The sequence below is a fragment of the Carlito syrichta genome, unplaced genomic scaffold (genome assembly GCF_000164805.1).
Source record: "Carlito syrichta isolate Samal-C Ts95f unplaced genomic scaffold, Tarsius_syrichta-2.0.1 Scaffold288168, whole genome shotgun sequence".
In the NCBI taxonomy this organism is placed as follows: domain Eukaryota; kingdom Metazoa; phylum Chordata; class Mammalia; order Primates; family Tarsiidae; genus Carlito; species Carlito syrichta.
This window is the reverse complement of record NW_007232264.1, coordinates 72,713-85,861: the sequence shown is the minus strand read 5'-3', so window position 1 is coordinate 85,861 and position 13,149 is coordinate 72,713. Positions and strand designations below refer to the sequence as shown.

The window sequence follows — 13,149 nt, the reverse complement described above, 5'->3', positions numbered from 1 at the left end:
TGGAAGGCTGAGGCAGAAGGATCGCCGGAGCCCGGCAGGTCGAGGCTGCGGTGGCCAGGAGCGGCCACTGCACTCCAGTCTAGGCGACAGAGTGAGACTCCAACTCAAAAAATAATAATAATAATAATTGTTATTAGTAGTAGTAGTAGTAGTAGCAGCATAGTAATATTATTACAGTGGTAAGTTACCCTTATTGTGGATCAGGCACCGGGCTCGACTTTCCATGCATTCTCTCATTTAACCTTAACAACACTCCCATGAGATAGGAACCATTACTATCCCATTCTACAGATAAAGAAATTGAGTCTCGGGTTCTCACAGGCCAGAACTTAGTGGTAAAGGGCAGCCCTAGGTTTGCACCTAGGCCTGTCCATCTCCAGATCCTGAGCTCTTGCCTCTTGCTGCCTTACTGCCCTGGGTTTGGTTGGCTGTTCTGTCTAAGTTCAAGTCTATGCCTTGAGTTGCATAAAAAGGGGTATCTCTCTTCTCCTTTACATGAAAACTTATTAAGCAATTTAATGGTTATGATCCTGACATCAGAACAGTACTTAGCAGTTTATAAGTTCCCCTCCCTTACACTGTAGTAGCCGCCCCAATTACCCAAAAAATTGTTATTGATACCCAGTCAATTATTATTGATACCTAAGAGGGCCCTCAGTGGGGAAAATAGATATGCAGGTCTAGCTATGCAGATATACCTCAAAGCCCAGGACCCTCTCATCATAGCTTCTTCTTGAACAAGAGCTGACAGGGTCCTGCTGCATCTCTTCACCAAAATGCAGCAGCCTCCTGGCTCTCAGTGCTTTCCCTTCGAAGCCAGGCAGAGGCCCGGCCCTGTGAGCCACCTTTTGGCCCTAGAGGCCTAGCTGCCAGGCTTGGGGCAGGGGCTTGGTCGGGGCCACTGGCTCAGCTGGAGCCTTTGTCTTCCAGCTGGATAAAGACTTGGAAGAGGTCACCATGCAGCTTCAGGACACACCAGAAAAGACCACCTACATTAAACAGAACCACTACCAAGAGCTCAACGACATCCTCAACCTGGGGAACTTCACCGAGGGCACAGGTAAGAGGAGGCAGAGCCCTGGAGTGTGGGGACCTGGGTTTCAAGCACCAGCTGTCCATCTCCTGTTCTACAGATGAAGAAACTGAGGCTCAGAGAGGGCAAGGGACTGAAATCACGTGGGCAGAGCTGGAGCACCTGGAACTTCGGTCTCCCTACCACAGCTCAGCGTCCACTTGGAATCCCTCTTGCCTGGACCTGGGGCTTCTAATCCTCATCCCTAGGACTCCAGTTCCACACATACACCATGGGGCCTGCATCCCCGGTGTACTGAATGGAGGCACAATTCGTTTTCCCTTTTGTTCTTAGCCAATAACTTATCCTTATTTTTCTGAACAACATTTCACTGTTGCAGACACGCCTCATCCATGTGCAAGAAAAGAATGGCCGATAAGATATGATATGACACTCAATCTCACCACCCGCCTAGGAAACGCCAGCCACAATAACATAAGCCACTCTTTGCCCACCTTCTGGAAACAATTAAACGATTGCCGGTGTTGGTGAGAGTGTTTGGAAATGGGCATTCTCCTGCAATGCTTTAGAAGTCAGTTTAGCACTCTCCAAATGCTCAGTGTTAAGCCTCTTGACCTGGCAATTTCCCTAGCAGGAACCCATCCCTTGCAAATACTCCCATGAGGACAAAGATATGTACACACAGATGCTCATCACAGTGTCATTTGTAGGTGAGAAAAACTGGAAGTAACTTAAATATTCATTATTTGCAGTGATTTCATTAATTATGATACAGCCAAACATGACACACGATACAGCTATCAAAAAGTGAGGTGGGTCTAATTGTGCAGATATGGAAAGCTCTCTGAATCAAAGAAGCAAGATGGAGACCAACATGATGATTATGATACATGTAAATACATACACATGTGTGTGTGAAGTGCATTTGGAAGAAGAAACACCAAACTGTTAACAATATTCATTCACATGCAAAGAAATGGTACTGTAGAAAGTTGGTGAGAAATAACTCTTTTATGTTGCCTTTTAAATATTTCTCTATTGTTTGGATTTTGTCATTAGCACATATTCATTAGTTTGTTATAAAAATTATTTTAAATCAGGCTGGCGCAGTGGCTCACACTGTAATCCCAGCACTTTCTTTGGGAGGCTAAAGCAGAAGGATCCCTTGAGGCCAGGAGTTTGTGACCAGCCCGAGCAACATAGTGAGGCCTCTTCTCTACAAATAATCAAAAAAATTAGCCTAGGACATGGTGGCACATGCCTATAATCCTAACTACTCGGGAGGCTGAGAGTGAAGGGTGGATTGATCCCAGGAGTTTAAGGCTGTGGTGAACCATGTGGTGAACCGTTCTCCAACCTGGGCAACAGAGTAAGACCCCAACTCAAAAAATATATACATTTTAAATCAGTGAAAAATGTTTTTTTCTTTATTTTTGTTGTATAGTAATAAGTATTTTCTCATAGTAGTATTATATAATTCTTATTATACAACATGATTGCAAAAATGCTTAAATTAAGATAATAACAAGGAAATTAAAAGAATACAAGTTATTCCTAATAAATTTAGAATCTGGTAAAGGTGAGCATTTCAAATTAGTGAGGAAAAAATGAATTATTCAGTAAATGTTATTGGGATAAATGGCTAGCCATCTGGAAAAGAATAAAGGTAGATCCTTACCTCACACTTTACTCAAAGATTAATTTCAAACCGGACTCGGTGGCTCAGCCTGTAATCCCGTGCTTTGGGAGGCTGAGGTGAGTGAATTGCCTAAGCCCACAGGTTCGAGACCCGCCTGGGCAACTTGGTGAGACCTCATATCTACAAGAAATCAAAAATTAGCCAGTCATGGTAGCGTGCGCCTGTAGTTCCAGCTACTTGGAAGGCTGAGGCGGAAGGATCGCCGGAGCCCATCAGGTCGAGGCTGCGGTGGCCGGGTGCGCTCCAGTCTGGGAGACACAGTGAGACTCCAACTCAAAAAAAAAGATTAATTTCAGATGGATAAAAGATTTAAATATAAAAAGTGAAACCATAAAAGTACTAGAAGAAACCAAAGGAGAATTGTTTTTTTAATTTCTTAGAGAAAGAAAGGCCTTTCTTAGTTTAAGGCAAAACAGAAACCACAAAAGAAAAAGATGATAAATTTAGCTACAAAAAGAATTTTTTTCACAATGCAAATGCCATGACAATACAATTTTTAAAAAACTGAAACAGCAAACTAAGCCAAAAATAACTCAGATAGCAAGCTTATGCTCTCACATAAAAGGAGAAATTAGACGAAAAGGATCCAAAAAAAACCCCAGAATTTATTTATAAAAAAATGTGTACTTATTCTTACATGTTTAAACTTCAGTCACCTTCAAAGTACTCTCTGTTAGATGCAATACACTTGTCAAGATGCTTTTTTCACTGCTCAAAACAGTTTTTGAATTTGTCAGTTTTTCCCTTTGAGGACTTTTTTCATTCAGGGAAACAAAAAAAAAAGTAACTCAGGGTAAGATCGGGTGAATAGGGAGGGAGTTATGCTATTTTTGGTCAAAAACTGCTGAACACTCAGTGTGGTGTGGGCAGGTGCGCCCATAAATCCCATCATGAAATGGACAAATGTGTTGCAAGAATCTCCAAAAAAATTTCACTAAAGCCAAACACAGCATCTCACAACGATGTTAGCTGGTACATGGATGCTGACACTTACCTAGCAGAGGAAGCCTGTACTACAAGGGTCCCATCCTCTAAAAAATAATTCTGAGTTTTTTTTGGGTCCCCTTATATGTAATGATAAACAAAATATATGCAGTTATGTACAAGTTAAGAAAAAGATCAACAACCCCCAAAAAATTGAGCGGAAGAGAGATCTCATAAAAGGAAACAAAAATGATTCTTACACTTAGGAAAAGATGATCAATCTCTTTATTAAAGAATAGCAACTCAAATCTGGAATAAGATGCGATTTTCACCGCTAACCCTGGCAAAGATCAAAGATCAAAAAGTTGCTACGAGTGCAAGGAAACAGGCAGAGAGAGCAGCATTTTCTTTTTGTTTTTTGAGTTGGAGTCTCACTGTGTTGCCCAGGCTGGAGTGCAGTGGCACTCTCACGGTCACCCCAGCGTCGACCCGCCTCCAGCAATCCTTCCACCTCAGCCTTCCAAGTAGCCGGAACTACAGGTGTGAGTTACCAAACTTGGCTAATCTTTTGATTTATTGTAGAGACGAGGTCTCACCAAATTACCCAGGCAGGTCTCAAACCCATGAACCCAGGCAATCCACTCGCCTCAGCCTCCCAAAGTGCTGGGATTACAGACTGAGCCACCGAACCCGGCCAAGAGTGGCATTCTCAAACATCGTTGGTTGAAAAAGAAATTGTTCTGACCCAGCAATTCCGCTTTCGGAATTTATTCTACATGTCTTAGTTCATTTGTGCTGTGATTTTTTTTTCTAATTGTAGATTCAGTAGTTTATAAAGAACAAAAATTTATTCTCAGAGTTCTGGAGACTGCGAAGTAAAAGATCAAGGCACTGGCAGATTCAGTGTCTGGCGAGGGTCCCAGTCTCTGCTTCCAAGATGACGCCTGGATCACTGCATCCAGAAGGGGGGAATACTGTGTATCACATGGCAGAAAGGGTGGGAGGGAGCAAACCCACTCACTCAAGCCCTTTTATAAAGGCTCTAACCCCATCCGTGAGGGCTCCATCCTTGTGACTTAATCACCTCCTAAAAGCCCCACCTCTCAATACTATCACATCAGCCATTAAGTTTCAATACATGAATTTGGGGGCACACATTCAGACCATAGCACTATGGATACACAGTTCATTCTGGTTATTTGTGGTAGCAGTGATTATATTCTGCAGAGCTGCCATAAACAGTGAATTCATGAACACTGACCATTGCTCCTAAGGGATACACATGGTTAGGTTCCTGTGAGCCACATAGATTGACACTTCTGTCAACCAATCAATGCATAACTTTGTTTCAGGCATGTTTCTCTTTAAAGGCACGTTTACTATATTTTGTTGGTGCATCAACAATGCACTCATGGACAATGGCACTATAACTCACGCCTGGTGGGGGCTTATCTAACTCATGTATTTTCTCCAGAAGGCACAGCCCAGTCCTCTTGTGCTTAGGAGCACTAGACAGCACTTCAACACTGTGCTTGGGGCCACTTGAAACAGCAAAATCATCAACAGAAGCACCAAAATGTGAAAAACGTGTCACCAAGTAACCTCAAAAAAAAAAACAACACAGTAGGTCCGAAGGTAGTAAGTTATCTCAATTGATTGTTCAGTCACAGATTGAACTCTTTGTAAAACTCTCCCTGCCTTCTCATTATTGCATTTGACTAGTCTTAAAAAAATTCAAAAAGAAAATAAAAGATCCTTATTTACAGTATGAGAGCTGAAACAAGAAGCAGCGTTACCTTGTTCAACCCCAGATGGGAGAGAATGTGTGCATCAGGCAACTCAAATTTTTCAATACTGTGCATGTCAGCAAATGACCATGGCAAGTATTGATTTGAGGGTTACAAATACATTTTAGCAAAGAGATGAGTTCACAAATACAAAATCCATGAATAATAAGGATCGACTATCCTCACATGGGTGCAAAATGACACAGAAGTAAGGTTGCCCACTGCAGCAAAAACAAGCAAACAAAAACACAAATTCTCCTCTCCAGACCAAATGAATCCAAATCTCCCAGGTGGGGGTCAGGATTTTCTATTTCTTTAAATCGTCCCAGATGGTTCTGAAGCAATAAAGAGAGTTGAGAGAATTTATATCACCATGTTTTGTAGCTACACAATATTCCTTTGAAGGGAAGCCCCATAGCTTATGTAACTAATTCATTATTACTGGACAAATTTAGATTACTTCCAACATGTCAATACTGTATATGCTGTTGAGTTTTTGCACATAGCCTTGATTACTTTCTTAGGGTGATTCCCAGAAGTGGAAATCCTAGGTAAAAGACAGTTACTTTTTATGGTATTTGGCATATATTGACACCACCTCCCAGTAAGCTTATGTCAATTGATATTCCCATTAGCACTTTTCTGACAATTATTATTATTTTCACTCTTTGCCAATCTTATCAAAAATCTACCTTGGAGATTTTTCCTTTGTCATTACAACCCTGCGTGCCCGTGAAAAGGGCGTTAATTTTAAAACCTCTCATTTCTAAGTTTTGTTGCCTACATTAGTCAATTTGATCTCCCTCTTTTTTCTTGGAGAGAAGGAGGGCATGGCGGGGCACATCGCACAACCCCCCTAGCACAGGGCTTCTGTCCCCGGGCGGAGCTTCTTGACTCCCTGCTGTGGTGAGGTGGGTGCTCCACAGACCACAGTTTGCAGAATGCAGAGGGGTGATAGACTCTCTTACATTCTCTCTCCTTGGGCATCATCCTAAAAAAAAAAAATTGCATCGCTGATTTTTAAAATCTAGGTTAACAGAATGTGATGTGATATTCTTGTTTTACATTCAGATGGGGGAAAGACCATTTTAAAAAATCACCTTGATCAAAATCCCCAGCTACAATGGAACACAACAGAGCCCTCTCGAACATGCAAAGACCCTGTAGAAGATATAAATTCTCCAGAACAGTAAGTACCTTCTCCTTGAGCATTATTACTGAATAATACATCACTCTTACACTATGTTTTCACATTCATTATTTTATTTGCTCTCCACGGCGTTCCATGACACAGATCCAATTACAATGTTCTTTTTACAGATGAGAAAAAGCAGTATTAATAAAAGGGAGGTTGGGCAACCCCCTTGGGTCCTCTCTTGCTCTGGGAGCTTTTTTGAACTCTCAATAAATCCTGCTTTCAAAAAATAAAAAATAAATAAAAGGGAGGTGAGGCTGGGTGCCATGGCTCACATCTGTAATCCTAGCACTTTGGGAAGTTGGGGTGGGAGGATCGCTTGGGCCCAGGAGTTCAAGACCAGCCTAGGCAACATAGCTAGACCTCATCTCTACAAAAAAAAAATATTAAAAATTAGCCCAGCATGATGATGTGTGCCTGTAGTCCCAGCTACTCGGGAAGCTGGATGGGAGGATCACCTGAGCACAGGAGTCTGAGGCTGCAGCAAGCTGCGATCATGCCACTGCACTCCAACTTAGGCAACAAAGTACGACTCCAACTCAGAAAAAAAAAATGGAGGGATCAAAGCTCACCCAGTTGTTAGGTGCAGAAAATGGGATTTAAACTCTAGTCTTTCCAACATCAAAACCCTTGTTCACTGCAGCATGCTGCCTTGGTTATGTATAAAATTTAACCTTGCCAAATACATTTACTGAACAACAATTTACTGAGGCCTCCTATGGGTCAGGCACTGGTTCTGGAGACACAATAGCAAAGAAAACTGACTGAAATCTCTCCCTTCATAGAGCTTCCATACTATCTGGAGAGATAATCATTAAAACGCAAGACATAGTATGTCAGCTGGGTGCATTGGCTCACATCTGATATCCCAACACTTTGGGAGCCTGAGGTTGGGGATTGCTTGAGCCTCAAGACCAGCCTGGGCAGCATAGTGAGACCCTGTCTCTACAAAAATTGTATAAGGTAGCCAGTTGTGGTAGTGCATGCCTGTAATCCTAACTGCTCAGGGGGCTGAGGCAGGAGGGTCTGCCTTAGGAGTTTAAGGTTACAGTGAGCTATGATTGTGCCACTGCACTCCAGCCATAGTGACAAAGCAAGACACAACCTAAAAATATATATATATAAAAATATTTATATATCATGTCAAATGATAGATGCTTTGCTTTGAAGAAAAATAAAGCAGGGAATGAGGCCAGGGAGTGTCATTTTAAATAGAATGATCAGAGAAGAGACCATGAGACAGTGACATCTGAACAAAGATCTGACCATCTCAGCTTTCTTCCCACTGGCAACTTCAACTCTGCAACTTGCCTCTGGGGAGTGACAAGCAGTGAAGAACCAGCAAAGGCAACCAACTTAACAACTGCAGCATCATTTGAGGTCATTTAGTGTTAGCTAATAGCCTCTCAACCCAGTTAGCTCCAAGTCCTGGCCAACTTAGAGTTCAGAACAGTAGCTGAGGCTGTGTGCCATTTGTCAGCAGTTTGCCTAGCAGTTGCCTCCAGTAGAATGTAAGCACCTTGTGGGTAAGATATGAGTCCTCTGTGCATCCCTTAGACTGAATATAGGTCTGATGCTGAAGAGGTTGTTGGTAATTGATTGTTGAATGAATGAAAAGGTGAACAGGGTCCTAACAGACAACAGAATGCTGTGGCTCTGACAACCACAAGACAGATATCCACCCGGCCTAGGTTTCTGTCACAGTTCACTGCAACCTCTGACTAGACAGTCCTGCCCTGGGTGCTTGGACAGGGCACCCTTTTCTCAGGTCAGAGTTCATTCTTCAGTTCCCCTTTTTTCCTGGACTTGTTGCCAACATTATCTTGCTTTAACAGCAGACATTACATGTGTTCGACTTTAATTTCCAAAGGAGCTCTCCAACACTCTGGTCCCATGCACACCTATGAAGTGTCTCTAGAAAGAAACCTTTCTGGTCATTGGGGCAGAACTTCACCTATCAATCTTCTATCTTGGAATCCAGTAGGACCCCAAATAAATTCCAAGGGCACACCCAGTCTGGGTGAGGCAGCCCCCATGAGTGGATTTGCCTCCTCTGCAAAGCAGTGTGGCTTAATAGAAGAAGCAAGAGTCCCGACTTCCCAGTTGTGGTTTTGTTTCCATTGAACAAATTACATAAAATCTGTACCCTTCCCTCATCTGCATAATGGGAATAGCAATACTTCTTTTACCTACTGGGTGTCTGTTAGAATCTGAGGTTTTGGTTTTTGGTTTGGCACTGGGGACACTAGGAGGCATAAGAATCCAGTCCCTTCCCTCAGGGAGTGCAGTGTCCTAGTGTGCCAATGGAGAACTGCACAAGAATGCAGTTGAGCAGAGCAGGGGAGCTGTCACTTGGGCACCTTTCCAACAATGGAGATACCATGACAGTCATGAAGCCCATGAAGGGTATGGCCGTGAGAAGAGAGTCAGAGGGTAGCTCCCTTTTCCCTTGCTGCTCCTCTGTCGGTCATGTGCAAACCCACTCCCTTCTCGATCTCACCTCGCGCTTTTTTTGGTCTCATTTCTGGGTATTTACTAAGTGTTCCAGGGGCTTAGCGAAGGAAGGGGCTCACTCTTGAGGGCGTAACACAAAGAAGGTGACATTTGAGCTGGATCTTGAAGGAAACACAGTTCATCAGGTCAGGAAGCAGAGAAAGAGTACTCCAGACAGGGGAACCAGCACGTGCAAAGAGGGTGGGGCTGGCAGGAAGAGAAGGTAGAAGACTGACCTGGAGAGTTTGGCAAGAGGCAGGTCTTAGGGAGCCCTGAGTGCCACATCAGTGCTTGTCCTCTTTTCCCTTCCCCGGCTCCCCAGTGTTGGAAAAATAACACTAGTCACGAAAGAAGCTGACAGATCTGGAAGGAGCCTGTTGGAACTGCCCCAACAAGAAGGGATGAGGTCCTGGACAAGGCGGGGGCAGAGGGGAAGAGGAAGGACAGAGCAGACAAGAAGGCGTTCAGGGATTAAATTGAAGGCCAAGTCCACATGGAAGCTTGCAAGAGCAGAGAATGAGAAATGTGTGCATGTGCAGCAAAGCCCTGTTGGAAGGTCTGTCCTTAGTTATACAGACAGCCCCAGATCTTACAATTTTTTTACTTTACGTTGGTGCCAAAGCAATATACATTCAGTAAAGTCTTCAATAAATCCCATGAGATATTTAATGCTTTATTATAAAATCAGCTTTGTGTTAGATGACTTTGCCCAACTGTAGGCTAATGCAGGTGTTCTGAGTACAATTAAGGTAGGCTATGCTAAGCTATGATGTTGGGTAAGTTAAGGGTATTAAACATATTTCTAAATTATAATAGGTTTATCCAGATATAGCCCCATTGTGAGTCAAGGAGCATCTTTTCTGCTAGAACGTTTATAATAGTCAACAAACTCGGAACCAAAGGCTCAAGAATATTGTGTCTTCCTTGTATTTAGTCTCCCTGGTTATTCCCAGGATGGTAGCTGGTTCATGTAGACCTTCATTAAATACCTGCTAGCTGAATGGTTGGGTGATTGGATGAAAAGATCTTGGATTCAGAGGAAAATTTTTTCTCTGAAAAAATGAAGCTCCTATCATCAGCTCCTTTAGCCAAAGCGAGTCCAAGGAGCTTTCTGGTGAGCACCCACTAACATGCCTCCCTCTCCTTCTCTCCAGCATCCAGCGCCGGCTGTCCCTTCAGCTCCCCATCCTCCACCACGCCTACCTCCCGTCCATCGGAGGCGTGGACGCCAGCTGTGTCAGCCCCTGCGTCAGCCCCACCGCCAGCCCCCGCCACAGACATGTGCCACCCTCCTTCCGAGTCATGGTCTCGGGCCTGTAAGGGCGGGAGGCCTGGGGCCGGGGCCTCCCCCGTGAAGAACCACACTGGGCAGAGGCGACGGCTACAGGAACACTGTCGGCTCTGGCTGCAGAGAAGCTGGGCGCCACGGCTGGCCTCTCAGGACTGCTCGGAGGGCACTCGGGTGGACAGGACGGAGCAGGGGAGACTTGGCACCTGACCTCGAGCCTTATTTGTGAAGTTCTTATTCCTTCACAAAGAAGAGGAACGGAAATGACTTCTTCCTTAATGTCTGCCAACAAGGAGGAGCTGGGATATCTGAAACCTGCAAAAAACAAATTCTAGACAAGGAGCGAGGCTCTTGAACTCCAGCTAGAAGTCACGGAGTGGCCCACACAGCCTTGGGAAGAGCAAGGGGCTCCTGGAGAACCCGCCTCTGCACTCCGCACACACATCACTGGCTGTGGCCCCTCGGGCCAGCCCTTCTCCACTGGGGGAGGAGGCAGGTAGGGCCACCAGGCCCCCAGCTGCCAGGCCAGCCAACCCCAGTCTTCCTGGAACACGGAGTCTGCACAAGCAGCAGACGGGGCCCAGCCCTGGGGCGGGCAGGCCAGAGGGCTAGGGTACCGGAGCAGGCTGATTTGCATGCTCCTGATGGGACCTGTGTCACCCATAGAGATGTTTGTTACTCTGGTAAATGCCACATATTAACACAATAACACCCATTCCGGGGACCGTGGGGATTTAGGGCACGTCACTGCAGACACGCGCTGCAGCATTCACCGACAGTCTGTCACACACCCACCACGTTGGCCATGTCTTTGTGTTCATATCGGGTGCCCCCCCATAACAAGGGGGACCACCTGAGCTGAACTTGGAATGTCTGTTCCCAGCAAACAAGATAAAGAAAGATTGTGCACTTTAACCTCTCTCATCAGCGCCCAAGGGCTGGTGGCTGGGATGTTTTTTGTTCCACTAACTTTGTTTCTGACCAAAGTGAAGCTGGGGCATTCTGCTAAAAGACACTCCCATAGTCATAGGGGAGAGAGTTGCTGACTGAGGGCTTCCCTTGGCTTCCAGAAGGCGGCCTTCCATCCAGACAAGCCAGCGAGCTCTCCCCTTGGAATCGCGAGGGGCGACCAGTCCGCAGCCTGATTCTCATTCATAAGATCACTCTTTCCTTTTAATTGGACCCCAAAGAGCACTGGCTTGGGAGTCAGACCTGGGTTCAAATCCTCAGTCCCCTGCCGGCTCCCTAAATGACCTTGGGCAAGTCACTAGTATCTCTCTGAGCCTCAGTTTCCCCTCTGTAACAGATCAGGGTTGAAATAACACCCATCCTGCCTACCTCACAGGGTCACTCTGAGGATTGAAACTTGATCTTGTCCAGGAAAGCTTTGTACCAAACAGCGAAGCAGCCCTGACCCGTGAGGTATTAGTATGACTATGACCTTCAGCCCTCACTACAGCTGGGGGTGTGGCCCAGAGAAGCTTCCAGCACAGCCCTCTACCCAATGACTCTTGACATTCCTAGACAGGTTCATTCTTTGCTAAAGAAAGGCCTGAATGACAATGTCCAGGACGTCTGCACAACCGGGCGGGCTCGCTCACCCCCTAAAGAAACTTAATGGCAGCTTCAACAGGCAGGCAATAATCTCTTCCCAGAACCACTGCAGTCAGGAATAAACCTTTGTCACCACCAGGCTTTGACAAAAGGGCCCACGGGAATCCTACCATCGCCAACATTTCAAAACCCCTTCTTTCACGTAGCATAGCTTTCTGCTCCCCTCCCCCAAAGAGAGGTTATGGAGGTACTGTAGCTTTTAGGAAAAAAAAAACTTACATCACAGGTCAAGTTGAAGTCATTCTCTGTTTAGGCACTAAAAATTGGTGTTGTCACTCACTGTGTATTACCAGTATTTACTTGCTTTCTTGATTTCACCAGAACCAAATTTAAGTTAAAGGACCATTAATTTTTCAAAGGGAAAGAGACAATTAATTGTACATAATGTATACACACACACACAAAAAAAATACCTGTAGAAATATTATTCCAGCATAGCAGGAAAACAAACAAGCAAACAAAAGTATTGGACTGTCGGAGGTGAGCGTGTGCGTCTGTAACCCTTCGTGACTCCTGAGCGTGCAAGTCTTCTAGGTTAACCCACAAAGTACATTCTCTGTCTTACCGATACTGTAGGTTCACCCATTTTTTTAAATTCCCCTGCAAATAACAAGACCCACAGAAGTGACTCTAGCTATCTAATGGTTCTGTTCTTTTATATGCAGCAAACACACCGTCCATTTCTGAAGAGGCTTCGGCCCGAAGGCATTTTCCAATGATGTTAGTGCACAAATGCTTTAAATTAGACTGGAACTGCCAGAATCAAATGTAAATGAGGAATTTCTCGTACCCCCTACTGCATGGTATCGATTTTTAATAAATTGTTGCAAATTTGTTTTTATGAATAAAAGAAAAAAAACTGTCGTCTTAATTCCTGCTCTTCCCAAAATGCAGGTCAGATTGGGCCATATTTGTCTTCTCAGAAACTCAGGGGATAGCTCCTGCTAAAAGACACCCCAGTAGTCACAGGGGAAAGAGTTGCTGGCTGAGGGCTTCCTTTGGCTTCCAGAAGGCAGCCTTCCATTCAAGCCAGCAAGCTCTCCTCTTAGGATTGCAAGGGGCCACCAGTCAGCAGACTTACTGGGGTTGCCTGCACAACGTTGTCCCTTCCTTATA

At 44.8% G+C, this 13,149-nt stretch overlaps 1 protein-coding gene across 2 annotated transcripts in view; it reads left to right on the top strand.

Annotated features, from left to right (window-relative positions):
- Positions 1 to 12,904, top strand: part of GABBR2 (gamma-aminobutyric acid type B receptor subunit 2) — a 280,913-nt gene extending 268,009 nt beyond the window's left edge. For both annotated transcript variants that reach the window (XM_021710138.1, XM_008053452.1), the window contains 3 exons: positions 931 to 1,060; positions 6,515 to 6,632; positions 10,286 to 12,904. In XM_021710138.1, coding sequence (XP_021565813.1) covers positions 931 to 1,060; positions 6,515 to 6,632; positions 10,286 to 10,451 — 414 coding nt within the window. In that variant the 3' untranslated portion in view covers positions 10,452 to 12,904. The remainder of the gene's footprint in view (positions 1 to 930; positions 1,061 to 6,514; positions 6,633 to 10,285) is intronic.
- Positions 12,905 to 13,149: the final 245 nt, after the last annotated feature.